General features: G+C 39.4%; 1 protein-coding gene across 1 annotated transcript; it reads left to right on the forward strand.

Annotated features, from left to right (window-relative positions):
- On the forward strand, positions 1 to 26,546 carry LOC130185464 (vitamin D3 receptor B). Its single transcript, XM_056401943.1, has 10 exons — positions 1 to 484; positions 784 to 857; positions 12,428 to 12,575; positions 13,610 to 13,740; positions 15,085 to 15,281; positions 15,787 to 15,886; positions 16,535 to 16,715; positions 18,505 to 18,656; positions 19,829 to 19,945; positions 20,591 to 26,546. Exons 3-10 carry the CDS (start codon positions 12,430 to 12,432, stop codon positions 20,842 to 20,844), a joined length of 1,278 nt encoding a protein of 425 aa, XP_056257918.1. The 5' UTR covers positions 1 to 484; positions 784 to 857; positions 12,428 to 12,429; the 3' UTR covers positions 20,845 to 26,546.
- Positions 26,547 to 27,508: the final 962 nt, after the last annotated feature.

The raw sequence follows: 27,508 nt of genomic DNA on the forward strand, positions 1-27,508 counted from the left end.
AAAAGTAATGGCCATCTATTTGGGTCCTGAAGAAGGAGGGATAATTCTCGTCGGACTACCGTAGGTGTGATTGAATTTTCTTTATGTTAGCGTGCACGTTCGCCCGACAGTGATAACCGGTTGCGCCTTAACCGGTTTTTCCGTTGGATGTCCGCTGCCCGTGGTCGCAGAACGGTTAATAAGCTGGCTGAACTTGGAGCCGCGTTTTAGGGTTAAAGCAGCCAGCCAGCCACGCTAACGTTAGCCACTACCAGCGCTGCTGTGAGAGCCAGCGTCTGAAAAGGGCGTACGAGTTTGACGTTTTCTCCCCAAGTCTCCTCACATTTCTGAGTTTGGTACAACGCCGTCCTCTCTCCTCAAAGCTAACCTGGCCCAGGCAACATGGAGGGGGCACACTTTGCAAGAGCATGAAGACGACGACGACGAACGGCAACTAAAGAGGATTAAATGTAACTCGGTCTTGATGGGGAAAAGTTGAGCTGAGGTATGAAACTCGCATGCACAGGAGGAATGTTTAAAGTCGACACTCGAGTTATTGTAATTTCTGTTCCTCAAGGCCACATAAGAATAAGGTTTAGCACTATATAAATGTCATTTTACCAGCGTGTTTGCCTTAACTACTTTCCTAACTGAGTAACTGCTATATGATGATTGCCACTAAGTGTGTATGTTGCTGTTGAAAATAGTTCAGCGTTACATAAACAGAGCTACAGCAGGTCAGGTACTAGGGTAAAGGCCCACTCACTGACTTGCGACATGCCATTTTGCTTTTGTATTGAACAGGATTAACAACTTGGGATAAACTGAAGAAAGGTTTCAAGTCTTACCTATTGTACAAGGGCATGCTAAAACCTCAGGTGAGATGTTTTTCTTTTGCTTTTAGGTTACATACCTGGCAATATGCACTCCATGCATTGATATTTAGCTGTTTTTGAAGAGACACGCTGTGAAATCGCCTATTCACATGTAATTAAGTCCAAACTTGTGATGTTTTCAAGTTAAACATTTTTGTACAGATTTTCTTGGATTTGTTGCAGTCTCATGAATTCACAGCTGTGTTACTTTGGTTATATATAATAAATTCATTCACTGCCATCATACGTGAGAAAAGAGCTCTCTGAGGACTAAGTTGGTACATAATGTAGGAGCAATTGTAAATATTACATTTAAAAAGACTGTAATATCTCTATGTCGGAGTGATACTTTTACAGTTTCTGAATTACAAATACCAGTACTTTTAAAACTTTGGTTAATTTAATGTGTCTGTGACCATCCTATAGCCTGAGGACTGCGGTCTGACTTCAAAAACTGTGTAATGAAATCTGCATAACTTGTCAATACAATACATAGTGTGTTTTTCTATCGCCAATGATGAAAGCGTCATAGAGTTTATAAAATGAAAATTTTCCCATAAATTATTAATATTAGTTATTACCTTCTTACTCACCTTTTTGTAACACACTGTAATATCATCTGAAATATTTATTTTTGTTGATTAAGGCATAATACAATGCTGATAAGCTGCAGTGATTTCAACTGCTAGTGTCATGTAACATACAGTTACAGTTTGACTGTATGAGTCCCACAGTTATCTGAGCATGAAGAGAGTTACTCTCACAAACACACACAGTTGAACAGTTGGTAGAAGAAGTTATATGTATACAAGTATTTATATGTTTACATTTTAACCACTCACTACATAGTCATAGAGAACTGAGCAACTGGCAGATAATGACATCATTAATTACTATGAGCGTACTGTCTTTCTCAGACTCCAGCTCTTCTCTCTCTCTCTCTCTCTCTCTCTCTCTTTCTGCTGCTAATCGCTTAAAAGAAAATCTGAAGGGACCAAATACAGCTAACAGCAAGGGGCACATATTCTTACCTACGTATCTTTCCAGCAGGCTTAGAGCTACATTTCTCACACCTATCCATTTCTGTTTATGAAACAGTTTGACACTTGAAAAATGGCAGGTAGGTTGTTTTTATGTCAGCTGCTTCATTTCATGGTTAAGATATGGTTTCCCCACTCAACAGCTTATGTGACTTAAGATCAACGGTAACATATGTTCTGAATTTAAATAATGTGGAATTGGAGAGAGAACCTGCATTATTTGGGACATGACTGGAGACTTTGTTCAAATTAGGGCCAAGTATGCTTTTGAATCAATTTTCTGTGAATTTGTTCATTGAATTAAGGACAGACCTGCAATGGGGATCTATGAAAATGAGCTCACTTTGTGTCTTTATTGACTATAACTGTAGCAGGTTGTTTATGGCGCTGTGGTGATGGTACAGTCCATTAGGCCTCCTATACAGTGAAATACCCCGCCCCCTACCCCCTTTCGTGACTGCAGTAATTGGTTGCTTCCTCTCACATGTAACCCTATAGAAAGAAAGAGGCTGCTGTACTTAACTGTAAAGACCCACTTGTATGTACCTCTGTGCATGCGTGATGTTTGCCACATATGTTCAGTTGCTTTTGAGAGTAATGAAGTGTTAAGTTCCCCCTAATGTCTTTGGGTCCTCAATTACCTCCTGTGGTTGATGGTTTCAAGGCCAAACACATCACACAGGTAATGTTTGTTGTATATGGAGCACAAGTCATGCAGAAAAATTATTCTTCTTGGTGAGCAAAATATATACGTCACTGTTTGATATGTAGGCCAGTGGATCGTACAGCCGGATTTCTTTTTAAATTAATAACAGTGTATAAATTAATTACGTCTAAAATTTTGTGTCTGAATGTTTATTTTTCCACCTTTCAGAAGTTGAGTTTTTATTAGGAGTACAAATACCAGTCATTTTTTTATATTTTGCATTTTTAAGAGAAGTATTTCCTCAAAGAGAAACAGCATTTTATGGAGATTATATAACTTTGACTTGTGGGCTAAGTGCATTTGCACCCACCTCACCCACATGTCTGTTGTCTGTCTGGTATTGTCCAGTCGGCTTTCTACGTGCACAACTCAGTGTGCTTGAGAATTTGCATTCTCTGTCAAATTCAGCATAGACATAAACAGGACTTTTGGTGTGTGTGTGTTTGAGTGGGCCTCTCCCTGCCTCGTCTCTTTCCCCTCTCCAGAGTCCAGCAAGGGGCCCAGCATAAGGGGGCAGGCTGCCGTCACTGCCTCTCTCTCCCCTTGCAGGCCAGCAGTGGGGCCTGGGCAGGGGGGGGAGTGGGGCAGAGACCATAGGGTTGGACACGGGACATGGGACCCCCCCACACCCCCACCCCCCCAGTTTAGTCCATCCTGTGTGGGGCACAGGTCACCTTGTCATGTGCTATTACTGCTGCTGTAACATGCTCCCTGTGATCGTAGGAAAAGAGCATGAGATAGACCCGTGGAGGTTGCAAGAGGGTGAATGAGAGAGAGGGAAGCGAAGGGACAGGACTGGACTAGTCTGCTCAGCCAGTTGTTTAGCTGCATTACAGACTCAGTTTGTCTACTTTGTTGTTGTTAGGTCCACACTGTCTGTTTTGTCCATTGTTCTCTTTCCTCTATCTGTTCTCCTCATGTATTGTTTTTTTTTTTTTCTAAGGAAATTTCTTAACACCAAGCAGATTTGAATTAAACTTCTCTTGTCACAAATCCCAGATCATGTTTCCTTTTAATGGTACTTTTTTTTTTTTTTTCACCCCCACCTTCTCCCCTCCTTTAAATTTCCCTCTTCGCACTCTTCTCCAGCCATTTTTGTGGGCTTAGATGTGCTGCTATGTGTGAATCACAAGTCCATGTATTTCCATTGTAGCCCAGTTCTCTCTGCAGCCCGGGTCATTCCAGATCTGATTTGTTTTATGTCTCTTCTGTACTCGTAGTGACCCAGCCCGAGGTATGCAGTAAAACACATCGCCTTATGTTTTCTCCCCTCTCCCTCCAACTCTCTGCACAACTTCTCCCTGTCTTTTTTCTCTCTCTCTCTCTCTCTCTCTCTATCTCGCTCTCTCCCTCTCGCTCTCACTCTTTCCTCTTTTATATCTTTCTCTCACTCTCCCTTTTTCCCTTTAAGAGAAACTTTTGGCAGCATGGAACAATTTCAGAACCATTTGTGGGATTGCGTCATGTGATGTCGATGGAGGATGCTCATTGGACTGTCAGAGAGGGCCTCCTTCTCTCACTCAGGCGTTCCACAGCAATCCCTCTCTTTCTTCCCGTGCTGTTATAGGTCTGGATGTGATTCCGACTCTGACTCTTATGTGTTGGGATGTGGTCTGTAAGCCCATTGCTGACATTCTTGGGACGTGATGCCAGAGGTTTTTTATTTCCCGCTTTCCCGTCTCTCTTCTGCACGTCTGTGTGCAGTTAAAATGATCCCTCCTTGAAGCGCTGACTGGATCCTCCTATTTACCCACTTTGTTATATCTTGACTTGTCCTCAGTCACATTTCATTTCAACGCCCAAGCACTAATGGCACCACTTAATTAGGTTTGTTAGATGGTGGGCCTTCGTGGAGGGTGGGTTTTTATAATCACTTGATATTGACTTTGATGAAACTTAATCTAGCATCTGGGCTGCTCTCCAATTTTTTTTTCACGGCTGAGGTCTCGTTTATGTCTCCTCTATAAGTAACAGTCCACCTGACAAAGAAAACCAATGGCCACTTTCCTGTTTGATAATAACATACTTGACAATGGTACAGCTGGAAAGGAAATGGCAAGTAGAACAGAGAGAAATAAGCTACCCTATGAGTGGTATTGGACTCCTGCCATGGCCCACCTTGGCACCTATTCCTGTATGAACACCTCACAGAAGCTCAAACTCCCTATAGATGCAGTAACTGCAGCAGGAACACATGAATTACTATATTCTAAGGACTACGTTCATCATGCAGCATCCCAGGCATGAAGTGTTACTATCTCTCATATTAGCACTTTACAAGTGTCTGCTCCCTGTTCTTCAGGTTCACACCATCTGTAGTCGAGACTTAATTTCAAATTGATTGACGTCTAATATCAACTAATTAGAAGGTGCAAGTTAGAGGTATCCATTTGGGACACTGGGATGCAGATGGTGCAAACAATTTACACTGATAATGTGGCACAGGTTGTGTCATAGTCTGAATATATTATGCAAACTTTGGTGGGATATTCTTTCAACTGTAATGAGTTAAAAACCCTGCCAGGTGTTCATTAATAAATATTTAATCACTGGACCTTTTTATGTGGTGTAGGTTAAACTCATGTTATTAAAGACATTCTGTTATATGACAAGATCAGTGGTTTTTCAAACATGTTATTCTTAATTCAGTCCAGACCACCAACAGCACCACACAAATTTATCTTCACAACTGCAGATCTATCAACTGTTTAGCATTGACACTTCTGTCAAAAGTGTCATGTCTTTAAATCCAACCTGGGACCGGCTCTAACGTCATTCCCTGGATTATGAGACACATGCGTGTCATTTCAGCCATGATGTGAATAAATCAAAGAGGAAAAGATGAGTCACTGCACCACTGCATGCTAAGTAGCACTTGTTCTCCCTCAGCTAGTTTGTTGGGTTAAAAGAAAGGGAAACTCCCTAGCCTCTCCTGCAACTACACCACCAAAATTGAGATAATGTCTTTATTTTGCAGCTTTCACCACCCAGTTAAAATGACAAGCTAGAGTCAGTTTGTGGTACTGTGCATAATTACAACAGACCTCATCTCTTGCTCATCGGCCACTACTGCCGTGCTTCTCAGATTCCAAAACCCCAGTCTTGCTTTTTCATCTCTTCATCACTTGATTTAACAGATAGTGAGTTCATCGGTTATTTCTTATTTGACTGATTGATTCAATTGTGGAGAGAAAAAAGCGATCACTGTAGAAAGTGCATATTTTACACTATGTGATCACTTCTTAATTTTAATCTGTAAAGAATTGCCACTTTTTTACTAGAGCTGAAAGGATTAGCTCGTTAATCAATAAGTCTATCAACAGAAAATTAAAAATGCCAAATATTCCCTAGTTCTAGTTTCTTTCTTATGAGGATTGGCTTTGTGTCTCTGTTTTATGTTACTTTAATTGAGTATATTTCTGTTTTGAACTTGGTTGGACAAGACATTTAAAGACGTCATCTTGTCCTTTTGGAAATTGTGAGGGGCGTTTTCCCTATTACCAACATTTTAATGCGGAACAGAGAAAGTCATCATTAGATTAATCAACAAGGAAAACAATTGTTAGTTGCAGCCCTAGTTATTAAATTTTTGGATTTTGATTAGCCTCCCAAACAAACTCCAAAATAATGAATAACTATCCTGGTCTACGGTGTTATTTCTCAGTGGGTGATCAGGAGGGTGTGGTGGTTGTCTCATGTGGCGAGCCCGTGCTTACCACCTCCAACACATCCAAAGCCCTGAGCCTAAAAGTTTCCAACCTAAAACGACTTACATTAGATTAAATGTACAAATATCTGTCTTTCATACATAATTTAGGAGCCAACAGATTTTTTACGGTGACAATGATAAGTGGCCACACACACAAACACATAATGCACACACACAAACACATAATGCCAAAATCGGCTCCTTGATTTTAAAAATGGGAGTGAAGCAGCACCAGCAGAAATAAATCATACTATAAATGTGATTCCAACATGAATAGCTAATTGCTTTTTCCCCTGACACTTTTCAAGATGAGGGGCTGTCAGAGATGAGACGTGTATTTATATTTAGCCAGTAATTGAAGTGGCTTATGAGTGTGTATTTTTAGCCAGCTTTTAAAATAACAAAAACAGACTGTTTGTGTGGAAGGCCACTCTCTAGGCCACTGCTGCGTACCCTCTCCTCATACTATTTCTCTGTCATATCCGTGACAGCCGGCAGGGTACAGTTGGTCTTTGTGACACAGAAAGTCACTGTGACAAAGAGGTCACCCCTCCCCTACACGCTGTATCTATGTATATATCTCTATCTGTTTTTACTCAATCTCTCCAGCGTTTCCTCCACACCACTTCTCTCTGGCTGGATTCTCTCATGCATCCCTCTCTCCTCCTACACTACTCTCATTGCGCTCTCCTGTGGGCTGGCATTTCCTCTCTCTGACTGCAAACAGCAAATGGCCATTCACAGAGCAATAGATGAAAATTCATCTGAACTATCTGTGTAGTGAGACGTAATGGACACGTAAGCAGAATGAAAACATTCTCAATAGCAACATGGTGCGATATATAGCCAGTAATAATAACAATAATCTAGTTTATTTTATTTCTAATGATAAGGTTTATTTGTATATCACTTATCAAAGTGCTTTAAAAGGACAAAATGAAAAATGACAGAAAAAAGATAGAAGAAGATAAAAAATACATTTTAAATATGAATTTCATGCATCAAGCAACCCGCATAAACACATAAATACACAAATTTATCCATATTGGATAAGTCTTATAATAAAAGAAAATTTTGGTGTTGCGAGTTTGAGTTTGTCGGTCGAGTTGTTCCAGAGTTGAGGTGCCCTAACAGCTTTGAATTTGAGAAACATTCATTACAATGTTAAACCTGTACTTTTTCTGCTTTCCACCAAGTATGTTGTGGTACAGCAAAGCACAAAACAATGAAATCACTCATGTACAATGTTACAACTGTTTTAAGACAGAAACCAAATTCAATAAACTGCTTAAGCAAGTAAGAGTTTCAAAATATTTTACATAAACCAATGTACCAGCCATAACAATCTGGTAGAAATTGTTCCTGTTCAAGAGATTTGTCTCCTTCAGCTGGTGTAAGCTTATTCCTACTCATACTAGTCATGTGGCTGAGATGAGCTACCTTAATTACCCTCAGTAGTTCTCCGCTTTTCATGGATATGTGCAACTCTCAGTGTCAGTCACTGACTATGATTGTCCCTGTTTTGTCTTCCTTGTCCTTTAATACTTTTTAATAATATTTTTTTTTTGTCACAGATATACTATATGTTACAATCAACAGCGATGCCTAACGTCAGTTCATATGATGTTGTTATGCACATCACAGTATGAAATTACCTATGGCTTTGGACTTAATCCCTACACCATTGCTTAATTTTTGAATGTTAGTAAAGCACAGATTCTCAAATAGATTCTTAATGAAAAAAATGAATACAACTACCAGGGATAGAAGCAGCCTGGAAATTAAAGTAATCTGTGAATCTAACCTCAGGACAGAAGTTAGAAGAAGTCCATTTTTGACATTCCTGTATGAATTTCTGCTGGCACAATTTCTGTCTTTTTAAATGACTGTTGTGTAGCCATGTCATGTTTGATTAGATGTTAGAAAGGAACCATGTGTGGTAGAAGGGGAGTTGAAAGAATGTCAAGACGTCCATCTCCAAAGTAGCAACGTTCTACTTTGTATTTTGCAGGTAATTTTCTGTTTTTAGTGCATAATCACATTGAAATAATTAGCAAATGGAGTTAAGTTTTGTTTTCTTAAGAACCCACTCCCATTCTCTTTATCACTCTCTTTTATTGAGTTGTTGGAAAGTTGGTAATATTATTTAAACATTAATAACATTCCTAGAAATTCCCATCCCAAGTCCTAATATTGTTACCAGTAAAAATCAGTACTTGTTTGCAGAATAAATGCTGTATACATTACACAGTCTGGAAGCCTGTGTTTGACCAGTCAGTGATGTTTACTACCATAAACAACACCATAAGAGTTCCTGGACTGCTGGAAGGTATCACCTTGGGAGCAAGGACACTGTAACAATCTAAATAAATATATATCTATAAAGGTCAAAACCAATTTATTAAATATTGTTAAACCGACTATCTAAATTTCAGTTTGGAGATGTAAACTAAAAGATGTATTTTAGTCACTTTGATTAACCTTATTTCAGAAAATTCTTAGTTAACTTAGTCATAAACAATCACAGACTAATGTGGCTTTAAGGTCATATGATACAAAAAGTGACTTATGGCTTGTTTCCCTAGTTTCATGTGGTAATACATAAATGAAAATTTAAAGCAATTAGACAAGACCTTTTTAAAAAGATAAACCTCATTATCAGCAGTCATATTTTTTCATTCTATCATTAGGTTGTGAAATACCAGCCGTCTCTCGTCTTACACTTTTTAGCCCACCTACCATACCTCACATACCATAACTGGTGGTTATGGTATGTGAGGTTTGTTGCTTTGGTTTACAAACCAGCTTAACGGGAATGTAATGGACAGAAGAAAATTAATAAATGCTTAAATTATTAAAGTGTTAACTTTTCTTTGAAAAGTTTGGTTTAGAGCAGATAATGTGGAAAAAGTAAATCTGATGATTCACAGAAGTGAATACAGTCATTGGCAATGCATAATGTACCTCCTGCTGCTGCGATGGCAGTGATTCAGTAATTGGTACGATAGTCTAGCTACAGTCTACAAGCACACTAGCTGTAGATGCTTCTTATAAAAGGTTGTAATCGTAAATTGTAGCTTTCTATTAGCCAGCTGTCAGGTAAGAAATCCATACTTGGTCAGCCTGTCATGGAGCTGGACTCAACCCTGTAAGCTAATCAGAAATCACAGTGTTACTGTTTTATCCTTAGGCTTTATGGCAGTGTAACACACAATGAGAAGAGTAATTTTTTGCATTATTACAGCAATGACAGATTTGATTGATGCTTCCGAATGCCGTACACACAATATGCACATCCTTCAAGAGCGAGACATTCGGTAGAAGCCTAAAGCTCAAAACCAGTTCTCTGGCTTTGCGTGCCCAAGACTGGAATGAGTACAGATCTGGTCTAATAACCTGATGCATTATTTAGAGCTCTCTCAATACTACTGTGCATTTAGTGTAATGGCCTGTCAAGGCTGAATGCAATCACAGAGGACTGACTTCACTGATCAGTTGATGATATAGTTAAGGTGAATGGGTGTTTTCCCTCTTGGTGTTGAGTGTGAATGCCTGACAGGATTAGCCTGCCTGCCTAGTCCACAGCGGAACAGATTCCATGCTTTATAATTATGCAGAATAATTATATTGGTCAGTATTGTGTAACATTTCATTATATGATAGCATTTAGAATTTGGTAGCTAATATGTCTGTCTTAATATGTTTTAATTTGCTATAGACAGTCTACTTTATAGGTTGGATCACAGGTCTCCATCAATTGGTCTGTCGCCTCTGAGAGCTACAACAGGACTAAAGAAGTTTAAAGTTGTACATGAGAATGGCACCCACCAGACTTTATTTTCATGTTACCTGACTGATTTCCTTATTTGCAGGCCAGCCTGTACAACTACTCGCACTACAAAGCTACCAAAGTAATCATTTTTGGCAACAGACATAACAGATAAGTTTTGGAGCACAGGTTGAAACTGCACAAGGGCCTTTTTTTCCCCCATGAAATCAGTTTTATGAAAGAACCGTGACATTCAACAAGTTGCAACCCAGGAAGTTTGGTAAACCTCAATTACAGAAAACAGTGATTTGATGAGATTATTTGGTTTGCTTTGGAAATTTCCTCTTGAAGTGTGCCTTGGTTCATTTTGGGGCTTTCATACAGAATCCAAATGGCTCGGGAACCCAGCATAACTGACATTATTCAAGCTACATAGAGTGTGAGTGTTTGAAACGGAAAACCTGTGCCCCTTCATATTGCATCACCTGGAGGGCAAGTGTTATCATATAGTAAATAGCCTTCGAGGCCTTATCTTGATGTGTTTTAGGAATAACTATTGTCACACTGTCATGAAGACATGAAATTTGTTTAAAGCCTTTATAGCCTGGTAGGTCATTTTTAAGGACCTTTGACTCAACATGTGTATTTACCTCAGAAAGACAGTGTAGGTGGAAGAAAGAAACCTTTTGCACTGAGACAATTGGGTTTGAGTTTAGCAAACACCCTTGCCTATACTGCCACTAGAAGCTAGTTGAAAATCAAAACAAAACACTACTTATAGAAACTTTTACACATTCTCTCTGCAGAGTTGCACCAGCTGTAAATGTTCTATCAAGTTCAGTTAAAATGTTATACTTAGGAGGCTTTACAGTGTTGATTTAACCAACTACAGCTGTTTTTTCCATCTATATATTGTGAGAAATTATTGTTCCGCTTTGCTTTACACCAACTTGCTAGAGCTCACTGCTTCAGAAGCCCAATGGTGCTTTAGATTGTGCCAAACAATCTAAAGTGTTTTCCCATCAACGTATGAGTTTCTCTGTGGTCTGTTGTTTATCAAAGGTCTGTTCGACCCATCTGCTGAATTCCCTCCACAAATATTTGCTGTCAGTTGCTGCTACTTCCAGTTGTGTGCATACGTACTGTTTCGGTGTACCACAACGGTTGCTATATCAGATGTTCCTCGTTAAAGCGTGTGGTGCCGTGATACAAGATGCCAACATATTGTAGATGCTTGAGCCTCTGCTGTCCATGATGCCTCCAGCACTGAGGCAATGACTAGATTCTCTGTTTCCCTTCTTCTTTTGACCTTTTGTTTTAATAAAGACAACACGTCCTGTTAATAGAATTGACGAGGAACAGAATTTGGTTTAAAGGCATACTGGGTGTGATATTCATAATTGTACTAAGTAGAAAAACAACAACAGCAAATGAAAAACCCAGCTGTTGAATTTACAGGAGTGTATGTAAGTCTTTTAGGTAGAACGGTGTTTTATTAATTAGACATGAATTATGGAGAGCTCTGTCAAATCATTTTAAATTATTCAGCTGGGCCCTCACCTCATTGGCTGTTGATTTGTGACTTTGTTGAGGTTTTTATCGGTTTAGTTCCCCTTGCCTCCCCTTCCTCGGTCCTCCATCTCCTTCCATCATTTGCTTTGCTTTCACTCTGCAGTGGAAGCAAAAGAAAGGAAAAAGAAAGGAGCTTTGTGAAAAGGACAGTGATTGTTTGTTTATGAGGATGCTAGCCTTGCGGTGACATGCCTTTTTTCTCCCTCTCATGAGGCTGTTAAGTGAAATAGATACTCAGAGCACTATGTAATCAAATGTAACCCAGATCCAGCATTTTGGAGTGGAACAAGGGTTTTTCCACTTGATTCATATGGCTCCAGTTCCTCGCTCCAGGACAAAAACACTGGAGTTGAGTTCACCTCCAAAGGGTAGACTGGGACTGTTTGAATCTCTCCTGAAGGAAGGGACAATGTTTGGTTGGCATGGAGATTGGTGAAAAGAGATGTGCCTGACTTCTGTGCAGGGTTTTTACAGCAACCGTTGTAAGATGATCATAGTTTAAATAGAATTTAAAAACCTCATGAACAATGAACATTTACTTTTATTATTTTTGTTCTCGGTTATGTTGTGAACAGCAACACAGAACAAATTATAATTTAAGAGAATATTCCCAAATTTACTTCAGATGTTAGAAGTTGGCAGCCGAATTCAGATTTTTTTTTTTTTGTGCTGATTGGAGGCAAAGTGAACAGTTTCTATAACCAGGAGCTAATTTCATTTGTTTTTTTTTCTCTCTCTATCCTCTTTTTCTCTCTTCATTCCTCTTTGTCTGTTCAGTGATGGAGCCCACAGTTGTGAGTACGTCCACTCTGGCCCCCGATGAGTTCGACAGGAACGTGCCGCGGATCTGTGGCGTTTGTGGTGACAAAGCCACTGGCTTCCACTTCAACGCCATGACCTGTGAGGGCTGCAAGGGTTTTTTCAGGTACACGAATGCATGTGTGTGGTTAAATGCACAGAGATGTATTTACACACATTCACAAAATAGTCTTTGCACAAAAGCTCATACCACCCTGATTAAAGCAAAAAAGATGCATATTGACCAATTTATTGACACACACATTTGCATACAAACATAAGTCCGAACTTGCATATATAACGGCCACCCACACAGTCACATGCACATTAAATGTAATTACCACCCACAGTTACATAAGAGCACACAAACCCACTGACAACATTCCTGTTCACGCTAATGCTCAGCAGGAGGTAGAGAATACAAATGAGCTCGGCCCTATAGTCAATGCCTCAGCTTCTCCCTGCTCATTGATACACACCAGTTTCCAATTTAACCAAAGACGAAACTAGAGTAAGTCGTGATTTTTCCAGTTTGTGTGTTTTTGATGTATCCGTCCTTTTACGTCTGTTCCTCTCAGCAGTCTTGATATTTAAAGTGAGAGGATGAAAAAGACGGATGTTTAATAATCTCCTTCCTCGTCGCTCAGCTGGCCTCTGTTTGAACTCTCACCAAGCATGTGTGTGTGTTTTTGCTCACATCTGTGTATAAATGTTCATACATACAGTGGGGTCCAAAAGTCTGAGACCACTTTCCCATTCACTTAAATGGGGAAGTGGTCCATTACTAACTAAATCATTATGCTTTGCGTCATCATTTGGCAAGATTCATCTTTTACCCCTCGATTCCTTGGCACTCAGCCATATGTATGCTGTTCCACTCAGTCCCAGACTTGAAGGGCAAAAATATTTATCCTGTTCTACCATGATTATTATTTGAGCAAAACACTGTCAAAGGAGCCACATTGCTATATTTGTGAAATTCTTATTCTATGCACAGATTTCTATCATCAACACAGTTACAAACATATAGAGGCACATGCATTTTGAGCCTTAACTACATTCTTAATAACTGCAGTGACTTCTTTTTTTTAATTTTGTGTGTTTATACACTGATATATCTGTGTATTTTAACAGACTGTAAAATGTATACAATTCATTTAGGCGCAGTATGAAGCGCAAGGCCACCTTCACATGTCCCTTTAACGGCAGTTGCACCATCACCAAGGACAACAGGCGCCACTGCCAGGCATGCCGGCTCAAACGCTGTGTGGACATTGGCATGATGAAAGAGTGTAAGTATGACAGGTGACCCATATGTCTTCAGGTCAATACTCTAACCTTACACCGTGTGATTTACTGCATGTATTTAAATAGTGGAGTTATTTAGGTTTTGCAAGTTGATCCCAGTTTGGCCCTGGGTTCAGTGCATGGTTCATATCATAAATTATATGATTAATTAGATTGCTTGTATTAAAGAAGGGGGGCAGTGATTTTTTTTTTTTTTTTTTTTTTTTTTGTGACCTGAAAGGTCTGAATATGAGTTAACATTATAGCCTGAACCAAGACCAACTTCCAATTTACACATTTACAGTTTACACATTAATGCTACCTGCTGTTTGTGAATTATACCAAATTTGCTTTTCCTCTCGAAAAATTACAATTATCAGTAATAATTGTTACAATTGTTGGTAGTAAAATTTACACAACCACTGTTTGCAATTTTTGGGGGCCTCTTGTAAATATTATGTAATATTTGGACTGTGGTCAAGTGTCCCAGGGTCTTTGCCCCCATTAGAGTGTTTACACGTTCTATTTGAACTACTGGAGCCTCCCCACATTGTATACAGTAAGTATACTCCATCTGAAGTTTCAACACCTGCTGTTATGTACAATCTAGCAAGGCCTCTTCTTTCCACAGAGGCTTGTTTATTTTCATGGTCTGTAAATAGCAGGTACATCTTTTCTAGTTTTCTCTCGATATCCGCAAATTGTCCGCAGGCCACTTTTAAAGCAAAGGCCTCTCACTTCCAGCTGGATGTTTTTCCCCAGGGTGTTTCTGGGAATACCACAAGAGCAATGGCACCGACACTCCGATTTACTGTACGTGAACAGCGTTGCTGTTGCAAAAACAGGAGCATGTTGTTGAGAACCAGTTCTCTCTCTCTCTCCCTCTCTCTCTGACTCTGTGAGCTAATTCAGTGGCCAGAACAACAAGGAGCGAACAGAACAAAGACAATGCGTTCACTTGTTCATTGCAGCAGGGGTCTCCATATGGAACTGTCCCCTCCCATTCTCTTCCTCCAGAGAATAACAACCCCCCCCCACCCCCTCACCCAGCACCGCATTGACATAGCTGTCATCACGATGTAAAAGACAAGTACATACTGAAAAGCTTTAAAAGCTCTGTACCTCCAACCAGTTTTTATGCTATACCTGTATTCTGTCGTCCAGGCTGTTTTTATCTTGTTTTCCAGTGGTTTCTCTGCTTCTCCTGTTTTATTAATGTCATTCTTAAACAAAAACTGTGTTTTTCATTTATGTTTTTTTTCCTGAAAGTTTTTTTTTTTTCCTGTGTGTGCATTGTAATGCTAACACTCTTCTCTCCCTCTTTTATTCCCCCCTGCCCCCCTCCCCAGTCATTCTGACAGATGAGGAAGTGCAGAGGAAGAAGGACCTGATTCAACGAAGGAAGGAGGAGGAGGCGCAGCGCGAAGCAGAGAGGGAGGCACGGCGACCCCGGCTCACTGACGAGCAAAGTCAGGTCATCGCCACACTGGTGGAGGCACACCACAAAACATATGACGACTCCTACTCTGACTTCTGCCGCTTCAGGGTTCGTGTCTAAATATGGTTATTGTTGTCACCAAATCAAGATTATGCATTCAAATTTATTTCACACTGTTGATTTCAAACAGCATAAAAATAAAGCTAATAAAGCTGTTATACTAATGTCAAGATAGAACGTCGATGTACATTTGCAGTTTGTTACGTCCATAAAATAACAGTATTTGCATTACTTCCAAATTTGTACAGGGATCCCTTTGATACTCATTATACCCTTTATGTTACCCAGCAGTCCCTCAAGCCATTTCTCCTCTGAAATTCATTTTTTAGTTTCCATCTCCACAAATTACACACACAGCCACAGTCAAGGCCAGTAATTAAATCCCATTTTTACAGCAGATATTCAACAAAACTGCATATGCTGTGTTTTTGAATGGGAATCAGAACAATGAACACAAATTGGTCAGCTGTTAGATGCCTTATTTTTGGTATTTAATTTTAGTGACTGGATTTATCCTCTGGGGTTTTTACATGTGCCTTTTCCTCCTGTCTAGCCTCCTGTGCGTGAGGGCCCAGTGACGCGTAGCGCTAGCAGAGCTGCCTCTCTCCACTCTCTGTCTGATGCCTCATCTGACTCGTTCAGTCACTCTCCAGGTAAGAGACACACACTACGAGGACTTCATTTAAAAATCAAGTTGACTGAGCATTGACTGCTCAGTAATATAATTAAACCATTTTTCCCCCAGCAAATCAAAAGAGTTAATACTTATGGCAATTTTATTTTTTCCAGTTCAGCTGTTTGCATGTTGGCTTACATAATCTGTTATGCTGCTTTACTGAGAATCCAGTGGAAATCCTGTGAATAACCTGTACCCTGCGGACACCTGACTCCTTCTAGTAAACATCAGTTCATTAATGCATCCGTCACTAATGGAGTGAACACAGCGAGGGACACGGTCACGTGGCCTACTGCCAACACTCAGCACACACAAATGACTCAAAACAACCCAGCTAGCTCTCCATGTTTCACGTGTTGTCAGAGCTTTCATCTAAGATTTCATCTCAGTTTTACTTACTTGACACCCAACTATTTTCAGATGATCCTTTCTGCCAACAAGCCCTAACTATTTTCATGATTTCTCAATGTTCTCTCAGCACAGAGTGTGTATGTTCATGGAGGAATAGTGTGGCTTTGTTGTGCCTTATGTATGAACTCTTTTTCCTCCTTTCTTTTTTGCTCTCTTCTGTCTTTTTCCTCCTCTGGTCTCCTCTCTGCTCTGCTGTTTATCCTGCTCACTACAGAGTCAGTAGACACCAAAATGAACTTAAACAACCTGCTGATGATGTACCAGGAGCAGGGCAGCAGCCCTGATTCCAGTGAGGAGGAGGGCTCCAGCTTCTCCATGCTGCCTCACCTAGCTGACCTGGTGTCCTATAGCATCCAGAAGGTCATTGGATTTGCCAAGATGATCCCTGGGTTCAGGTGTGTTTGCGTGTAGAAAGCAACTTTGTATCCATCTGTCAGTATTTTGAATCTTTCAATCTGCATTCAATTCAGTTAAATTATTATTAATTGTTACCAACTGATAGGCTCAAATAGGCTCGTAAAAAAGATTGTCTCACTGAATTCACAATGACCGATATAAGATGGCAAAAAAACATGTTAGTTTGTAGAAATAATCACTTTACAATAATAACAAGTTGCCAGTTCTGTTTCAGTCTTGGTCTGGACTGTTTTGCATTTAAAAGTTGACTTCTGAGTTTCAGTTTTAATTTAGCAATCTATCACTACTCATAGCTGACATAACACTGCAACAGAGAGAAAGAGGAGATGGTACAAATTTTCTTCTCTGTACTTCAGTTTTTGCAAGGAACTTTCTGTTTATCTGATTTTCTTTGTTGACTTTGTCATTTACATTCAGAATAGTCCTCCTTATGTAACCAAATGGTGTAATCAGACAAAATCAAATTTTTGCCTAAATGTAGCTGTACTAACAGAACTTTCAGACCTCATGTATTTTTTATTTGCACGTCTCAGAGTGACTCTTTACCTAAATGTGTGTTGAAGACTTTGTACACCTACTTGTTTTTCTGCCTGATTAGTCGATACTGTGCCGCAGTGATGGCTGTGGTCTAAAGGCCATAGATTACTGATAGACTGTATATTACAGATAGCTGACACATTGTGGAAAATCTTTTATGTTGTGTTGTTCCTTCACTGGATGAGGTTATACATTTTCCATGGTCAAGTTGTTAATGTGAAGTTTGCCCCTTTAAGTATGTTAGTAGGTTATTGCCTAACCTTTGAGAAATACATTCCTGTAGCACGGAGCAGTCACCTGTCTACCCTGCATTTACACTGTCAGGTTGTCTATCAGATGATCACACAACACTGTAAGAGCATGTGATAGACTTATTACGTAAACTGTCTTTTGTTTAAAACTTAAGCTCAAGGTCGATTCTCAAGAGATTTGAGGGAGAATACAACAGAAATGGATTTGAGCAAATAAAATAGATACAAGCCAGCACTATATTTATGACTATAAAGGCAAAATTGCAATGACTGCCCAAGGCTTTTTCATTGTTATCTTCGTACCTTCCTTCCCCACACATGGCAACTGTTGCCTTCCAGCATGTTTGTCTCTCAGTGTGTTGACAGGGACAAAAGCTCCGTGTCTCAGGGGTTACCCCAAAGTCTTGGCTAAAACAAGCCGGGGCCTGTATTTCCTGAAAGTTGTCATTCCCACTGGCAGCGAGTGATGGACGTGGTCGGATTACCATTGGAATGTTTGTTCACTTATGATCTGCTCCCTAAGCCCTGAAAAACACCCCAGACCTCCCCTGAAGATCTGCATGTTTCAGCTCATGTCTCCTGCTAGTTCAGTAGTTTCATGTCATAAACATTTAAACACACTTCAAAACATTACTAGATGCGTTTAACTGTGACAGTGATGACACTTAAAATGGCATCAGTTTGACTAATGTCCATCAAATAAGTTTTCCAGACACAAGGACCCATCACAACAGGAGGAAGCAAACAAAGAGTCATTTTGGATGTGTTTTTTTTTTTTTCTTCCTGCACACCATACATCTGATAAAGACTGTGACTGGCCTTGAACCCATAGTCAGTAAAACAGTGGGCAGGTACTTGCTTTGAATCTTTCCTTGTTGTTTACCTGCTGCTGTATCAGTGACCCGTGATTTAGTTTTGACATGGTCACGGTTATTTAAAGACTGTTACAATAACATAAAGATGATTCCTTTCCCTACAGGGAGTTGACTGCAGAGGACCAGATTGCCTTGCTCAAGTCCAGCGCCATTGAAGTGATCATGCTGCGCTCAAATCAGAGCTTCAACCTGGAAGACATGTCCTGGAGCTGTGGTGCGCCTGACTTTAAATACCAGATCAGTGATGTCACCAAAGGTCAGTCTGAAAGCTGCCACGTGTACAGTTTGACTGCTGTGAAGACAGTCTAGTGTTAAAGACGATGGCTATGCATGCTTGGCAACTTGTTTTGCTCTGCTGATAGTTGAAGAGAAGATGCGCGTGTTACACATTAACGCTTCTTCTCAGAGCTGGAAGGAAGCCGTGCGGCGTTAAGGAGGTGTATCATTGGTGTGGGAGTACAGATAAGGTTACTTGCAGTGGCCTGTGTACATACCCATAGGCAAAGGATGCTGTTTTTTTTCCCGCAAAACCAGTATTACATATCTGCAGAAGGCCCTTTGGGCGTGGCTTTCATTTGCCTTTCAAACAAGATCATCTCTTTCTGGGATCAACCAAGAATGTCACTCCTGACCTGCTCACCACACAAAACAGCCACTGTCTGGACAAGGAGAAGTAGCTCTGTTGTGCTCTTCTTAGAATATAGTGACATGAACATGACTCAAATACAGACATGTTTTCTTATGCAGTAATAAATAGTGCATAATTGTGTATCTGTGTATCATTAGAAAATGTTCAATACCAATGCCAATACAACACAAAGTTTCTGCACAGATCAAAGTGATCATTTTTAGTACCTCATCTTGTTCAGTATAAACATGTGCATCACTGTTTAATATTGTCTTAATGTTGTTTTAATACAAAAACCATTGCTCGAAAAAAATATACTATAAAAATTAGATTATTCAATTAGGATAATAAAGGACATAAAATACAAATTAAGATAAATAAAGATAAATTGATTGAAACTGTTTCAGAAGCACAGTTTGGTCAGTGTTCAGAAAGCATTATGGTTCAATTCATAACCCAGCCATGAAATGAGAAAATGGAGGCACACTCATGACAATCAGTGAAAACTTTTGATCAGTATTTGTATGGCTTCTCATTTACACGTCTACCCTGCCTAAGAAAAGGCATATAAACTGAGCCTAATTCACAAACGAGATTCCCGACCAGTAGTTCGTGGTGAAAACCTGAGAACGTACAGCAGGCAAGCAAAAAAATCCACACCAGAGATGATTCAAAGAGGCAAAATGAAATATTAATGAGTAAGAGGGATGGTAACATTCCCCGGAGGGCCTTTCTTCTGTGATATAGTATGGAGCTGGTTGTATGTTCTGCACAGTAATGATGTGCTCTTTCTTCTATAGCGGGCCACACTCTGGAGCTGTTGGAGCCACTGGTGAAGTTCCAGGTGGGCCTGAAGAAGCTCAGCCTGCACGAGGAGGAACATGTGCTGCTGATGGCCATCTGCCTGCTTTCTCCAGGTACTGTTCATCTGACTGTGTGGAGGAGGGAACATAAAGAGGGTCATCATGAATTGTTCATGAGTGATTGCATTTGCCTCTTTTTTTCCAATACAGAATGTATTCATCGTGGCAAAAGATCAACGTAAACATTTTGGTTAGATAATATTGACGTATTTTTGTCATCTGTCACTCAATGTAAATCACACTGTTGAGCAGGTCTAAAATACATGAAAGGTTTCATGTCTCCCTTGAGTATTGGCTTTGATCTGAACACACATTTGTGTGCATGGTATGCATTTTTAGAAAATACAGTGTATACATTATACATGTATAGTTATGTAAGCAAGCAAGCATGTGTAACTAAGTGGATATTTGCATCCCTTTGTGTATATGAAGCAACTCATTAACAATACATAGATGTGCTTTACCTGATCTAAAATTAGCAAGGCCCTTACCAGAGTGGTAGGAATACCAAGATCATGCAATGTTATATAATTTACAACTTTTCCTCTTGATTGTTTTCCAGGATAAATATTATTATTCCACAGTAAACACAAATATTGAAATCATCAGTTTTCCAACAGCATTTCAATTTTAACTATTCCATTCTGTTTTAGCTTGCGTAAGAACCATAAATCGTAAGACTCCCCTCCTCTGTTTCAGACCGCCCAGGTGTGCAGGATCACGCACGGATCGAAGCCCTCCAAGACCGCCTTTCAGAGACCCTGCAGGCCTACATCCAGCTTCACCACCCAGGAGGACGGCTGCTCTACGCCAAGATGATCCAGAAACTGGCCGACCTGCGCAGCCTCAATGAGGAGCACTCCAAACAGTACCGCTCACTCTCCTTCCAGCCGGAGCACAGCATGCAGCTCACCCCGCTGGTGTTGGAGGTGTTCGGCAGTGAAGTCTCCTAGAGGCCGCCTCTGAACCTCAGAGGTCCAGCGGAAGCTGGAGACGAGGCCCCTGGGGGTAAAATGGAGGGAGAGAGCTGAGAATGTGCCAGATGAGCTAAATGGAGGTGTGAAGTAAGATGCGAGTAGAGGAGAGGAAATGGTGTGCGTGTGTGCGCGTGTATGTTTATGTATGTGTGTGTGTGTGTGTTGGGTATGTGGTTTCATGTGTGTCTTGTCTAAAGAAGTCTATCTTGGTGTAAAGGCCAAGGTTGTATGGAGAGCAAGCAGATGCTAAAAGACACAGTAAACAAGGGAACTTCATATAATACAGATTAAACTATACATACAACTTCTGCCTATATACAGTGTTTTGTCTGTATTTAAATCAACAAACAGCTGCTTCAGATGCCAGGACATTTTGTGTGTGCACATTGTCGTCCACACACCAACACAACAAACATACTCAGTTATTCATCTAGCCATTCAGTTGAGCTACCTCTTGGTTTTACTGGGGTTGTTTTATATTTATATTTACATCACCTATGTGAAACAGTAACTTTTACACAGAACAATTTAGATACCGTACAGATGACATTTCAGTTTATTGGTGCAAAAGCAGTGCCTGCACATTACTTTGACGTTTTTGGATGTTTCAAAAAATCCTGTATTTTGTTTTTCATCTGCTACTCTCAAAGGCAGCAAATGTATATGACTGTGTATACAATTCAAACACATGCCTTTCACCTTTCACCAAAGGTATGGTCAACTACTTTCTCAAAAGCTTCCAGTACCTAAAATAATAACCTTGCTGCTCCATGGGTCTTTCATGCATGCAGTCTTTCGACATGCTAGCAAGTTGTCTGACTAGCCTCACAGCCTATGAAGGAAAATGTCATTATATAGGTTTATACTGCAGAGTAGAGAGCATAGTCTGTAATTTAGTCAGGTTTTGATAGGAATTTGGGGTGCTTGGTTTTGAGGTGAGAATTAGCCACTAAATGTGTTAGCTACTTTTACACTGCTAACTGTCAATCAAACTAAGCCTGCATTAAGGCTTGTTACTCTCTTTTGAAATTGTTTTTCATTATTCTTCTCTTTTATTTTAATTGTTTATTTTCCTGTAAATAGTTAATTGCTACCACATGTATCCTAAGCACTGTTATACCACCTTTTACTCAAGCCTATGTATTGATATACGGCATCTATATTATCACAGATTTTAAAGGGCTAAAATGCCAAATCTAACTGGAATAGTAAATCGAGGCCAAAGCAAGGGGCCTCTCTTGTTAATATATAGCTGCATACCTTACTTGGAATTGGCATAGATACGGATGTAATTGCAATGGTCTCTTTTGTGTTTTATACGTTACTTCACCTTTAAAAACAATTCCATGAATTGTTCCTCCTCAGTACACAGTGAGCTCGGTGGGTGGAGAGCTTGGGAAGCTGCTTCAGACCTCCACAGATATCACACCCCTTTCATTTCTGACTGGGAAGTGGATTTTCTAGAATGTCTGAGGGCCTGGTTGTGGCGGTGGTGCGCACCTCTACACCCAGGCCCTCCTGTTTGATGATGTATGCTGCGCAGCCCTCTAGTGGCTGAATTATGTAAATACCAGGTATATATATCTATATATAGATATGGATATATATCTATATATATATATATGTAATGTATCTGTCGCTGTACATAGGGCTACATATTTCTCAAGGCTAATTTTTTCAGAAATATATATGCAAATACAATATTGACCCTTTTTTGTTTTAGATTCATTATTACAATGTTCTGAGACACTATGCTCTTTGTTTTGACTTTGATAATGTTTTTGGTAAGAATGAGTTAAGAATGGCTTCAACAGGGATTGCTTGTGTATTTGACTCAGTCAGATTATTATTTGTGTAGCGGTGGGTTGATGTATTTGAATAATTTCCAAGGTTCATTTTCCGAAAGAGGACGAGCTAAACCTACCGTGCTGCTCTCTAATATAAGCCATATAGATCACAAAGCTAGTTATACACCTGATGCATTACAGTACATCAACATGATGACTCCAGAGCCTTGATATTCTCATTATATAATCTACTAAACTCATGCTATTTATCTATGGCTTTTGGAAGATAAGCTTGTATATGATAGGAACTCATATGCCTTTTCTCTGCTGTCAATCATCTTTGGCTTATGCTTCATCAGACAGCATCTAATGGCTTATAAACCAAACTGCCAAGAGAATTTATTGCTTTAGATTTAGAGGCCAGTAATGTATGGCTTGCCGCATGTGGGATTATGGTGAAAGTATATGAGACGACGTGTCTTTTATATCAAGACAATTCCCCAAAGAAGCGTTAAGTCTAATCCCTGCCAAGTGCAAGTGATTTCATGAGGAGCAACTTGGCTTCAAGGAAATCATTTGCAGAGATGACACTAAAGTCTCAAACATTTCTTTTTGTCTTCTATTTGCTGTGTGACAGAAGACATCTGTTCAAACTGTTCCTGTGATTGGCTGTATGGGCTTCCTATGTCAGACCTAGAGCTTCCTTCATCTCAGCAGACCAGGGTTACTCTGTGACCATAGAGGAAGATGGTGAGAGAGAGAGAGAGAGAGAGCATATGTTTGTTGTTGAGCTCAACGTGTTTTCACAACTGCTTCGTGAGAAGTTGTGACAGTTGTTGCTTTAATCTGTTCAGCCCACATGGGTTTTTTTTTTTCTTTCTTTTTCTTTTCTTTTTTTTTTTGAAGTCCATTCTCCGTCACTGTGGCTTTATTCCAACTTTTCGCTATCAGTCACTGTGACACTCTGCAAGCTGAGAGTCAGGGTTGAACACACAGATGATCTGCATAGCTCAGATGGTTAATATTTCTTGGATGTTTCTATATTCACAAAATTATAACAAGTTTTGGTTTTCTTCCTGAAAATCATTGGGATTATATTGTGTATATATATAATTCCACATGTCCCACAAATTTCCCTGCTGTGATTGAACTTTAAGGAGTTGAGGCTCGAGTGTCTTTAGGCAGTACCACTCATATGTATAGTATGTTAGTTTGATGAGGGGTATGATGTGCTTGGTTACTGAACACTGACTTTTGAAGTTTTGAAAAGTCTCCATGTTGATTTTTCTCTGATTACATACTTCTGTATGTAGCTATTGGTTTGATTTTGTTCTATTTTCTTTTTGAGATAGAGATGCAGTGTTGATTTGTGTATGTTTAATACAGTGGGAGGTTTGGTGAACATGTAAGTGCCACGGGAAGAGGTCCCTCCACACAAGAACAGGGTAAAAGAGGAGTTCTCTTGGGGATTTGAAAACCGAACAGGAAGAGTCTTGAGGATGCATCATACAGCCGCTTATTGAACAAGTAGTTTTTGGTCAGTACCACATAGCGTCGGGGGAATTCTGACTTCAGCTTTTGTCGTGAGAAGGGAACCCCCTGTTTCCCTTTTATGACTGAATATGTGATTAAATGTTGTTTTTGGGACCTTTTTCCCCATTTAATAACCCACACCAATGTACTGTGCACAATGTGCAAATGCAGTTAATCTAAATATGATGCATCCCCAGAGTTTCCTATTTGGTTTCACCATGGTAGGCTGCTCAGAATCCGTAAGTTTAAACTCTGCATCGTGGTTGTTAAAATACTGGAACTTGAAAACCATACGTCAGTGGAAATCTACACTACAAATTAGATGGATCCATCTTTGTTGAGATTTCCTCAAGATTGGCAACATAACACAGTAACAATGCCTGCAATATACAACTCATGGTACACTATCACCAGCAAGCTTTACAGTTTATCATGTTAGTAGACATTTTTGAAGTTTTTTGTATAACTGTTGCCATTACAAATCCTGTCTGTAAAACATGTATATCATTCATAGAAAACAGTTGGCCATCTCCCATGCAAAGGCTTTCAAGTCTTTATTATTTTTTATTATTATTATTTTTGTTCCTCCCATTAGGACAGGGATTGTAATGGAATCAACTTAATGTAGTTCTTACAAAATGGATGTCCACAATGGATGTACACCATAATCTACCTAAAAAACCTACCTCTCTTAGCTCAGATTTTTTTCAGCATTAAGCATTTGCCTCTGTTTTTACTTTTGTAATATTTGTATTCATGTTGGTATTTATTGCTGTCTAATGAGTCATACTTCAATGATTACCTCAGAGATATCTCACAGATTTGGGAGAGTCCAGCTAATGAAGTCATTCATAGTTTTTTTTTTTTTTGTTTTGGTTTTTTTGGGGGGTTTTTTTGTACAGTTTTTTTCTTTCTCAGACTTTGCATTGCCTATTTTTTTTTTTTTTTTTTTTTTTTTTTTTTTTTTTTTTTAACGCACAAAATACCAGGAGTGTTTTTTAATATAGTGCCTGCACTCTGACCAACGGGGCTCAGACTGGCTAGGATGAGGCTGCATTTACTCCAGAAGAGACATCCTCCTCTGCATCTTTGTCCTTTTGCTCTGTCCTTGGGATATCTATGTAGTTTTCAGCAACAGACACAATTAATCTTGTTGCCACGTTGCTGATATCTACCTTTTATGTTTATAGTTTTTAAGGGCAAACTGAACAGGAGAGCTTTGTGGAGTGAATGCAGCTGTGTGTAGAAGGAACAACCTGAAAGACTTTGTGGCAGTAGGAGAAATGAGAGGTATGTTTGCGCTCCACTTGGTACTGTTAGCATGGTCTTTGCTCTGTAGTACACCATCCTTACCTTGTCTCTCTTATTTGCCCCGTCATTTCCTCCATACCCTCTCCGTGTCTTCACCTCTCCTTCTGTCCTAAAGTCTTCTCCCGCACCTTCATCATTCCCTGCCAATGTTTGGTCAAACGAGGGGAATTGGGAGGGGTGAAAATCCTCAGTATCCATGCAATGCTGCTTTTATCTCAAGTATCACCAAGTCGTGTGTTATTGACACTACATAATGCAGGCATCATCCAAAGTGTCGGCCCCCAGTGGCGCGACAAGCCTCATTGGAAGATTGTGTCTTTTGAAACGTACGCAACTTAGTGGTGCTTATTTGGGGGAAAAAAAACAAAACAAATTCCATTCAGATCCGAGTATCATGTTAACGGAGCAACTACTCACTTTGGTGAATTTAAACCAAGTTTTTTTTGTATTCATGTCAAACTGCTTCAGGTAAACACTGAATGAAATTAGAGAGTTTTATTGATCAGTCAATACTGAGGAACAATGTCGCCATGGTCACATCTACCCTGAGCTGTGTGCCATAACATGACCTTTTTGATGCAGGGGAGGGTGTTAATGAAGCTGGCTTCAGATGTTCCCCAGCTTAATTTGAATGGGAAGGTTGTCTGAGTGTTAGATTGGCTTCTGACTTAGTACTCTGTCAGCCACGTTTATTGATCTTTTATAAGGAATAAAATCTGAATTTGGCATTGAATTCTAACCCTGCATTGTGAACCCAAATCATGCCACATTCAATTAAAATGCCTGAACCAACAAAAGCACTTAATGTAATGTTTGTAACACATGCATACTGATGAATCTACTAGCCATAAACTGCCTGTGTAGGTCAGCATGATATGGCTGCAATTATTATTATTATTATAAGTCACCTAAATTCTAATGTAATTGCAATTTATCTTTTGTCTCATTTTTTTTCAAAGATCTTCTTTTTTCTATTATAAATTGGTGTTTATGTAATGTTATTTTTGTCAGATGTTTTGCAAATCAAAAATAAACAGTTGTACATAGCAGCAGGCTCCTGTGTGGTTTGTGTTTCATATCGTAGCTGATAATCTTTAATTCATTGTACGGACATTGCTGATCAAATGCTGCTTTTTGTCATTCATTAGCCATTAGGTAACTACTGTATACTGTTAGCAGAAATTCATGCACCATTTACACAACATCCTTATCTAGTAGACTGAGCAGATCTATGGTAGCACATCTTGAAAATGTTTTCCTTATCATAATAAAACAGTAGAAAGTATTGACTCCCTCTAGACTACCAACAACAAGTGTGTGCGCTTATCACCATGTTTTCAAAGCAACATGATTTAAGATAAGACGCAACTTCATTCACACCAGAGGAGAAAGCTAATTATGCTTGATATACATGGTGAAATATAGTGTAAAATTCTCTATATACACCCATAATAAAATAAAATGTATATACATTCTAAAAGAATGACACACAAAATGCAACAATGACATAAAACTGAAAATGTAAAAAAAAAAAAAAAATTCTAATGAGGGTACAATACATTCATAGAAGTGCAAATGACATTGTTCCAAATTACAAGCAATGAATAAACTGTACAGAAAGGCATCTATGATAATATTATTATGTAATATATTATTACAAAAGCACTTATGTTTTCATTGCCATATGTTTGGTTCACATACATCTTTTTATTATTTTAAGTAAAAATATTCTTGTGGACATGCGGTTTCCCTCTTTGATTTTATTCCTAATTATTTCACACACACACACACACGTCAGACTGATTATCGGAGTGGATGTGGTTCAGAATAATATATATGTAATTATTTGTGCTGGCACTTCATTGACCTCCAATGTTATTGCTGCTTCTTAAGTAGCTAATGTTAGCAGACATGGCAGAGATAAGTTTATGTTTTCACATCACAGTGCACATTAAAGATATTAAGAAACAAACATTTTTTATGACTTTCATTTATTTTTAGGCCTGTCT

Source organism: Seriola aureovittata, chromosome 2, assembly GCF_021018895.1.
Source record: "Seriola aureovittata isolate HTS-2021-v1 ecotype China chromosome 2, ASM2101889v1, whole genome shotgun sequence".
NCBI classification, from domain to species: domain Eukaryota; kingdom Metazoa; phylum Chordata; class Actinopteri; order Carangiformes; family Carangidae; genus Seriola; species Seriola aureovittata.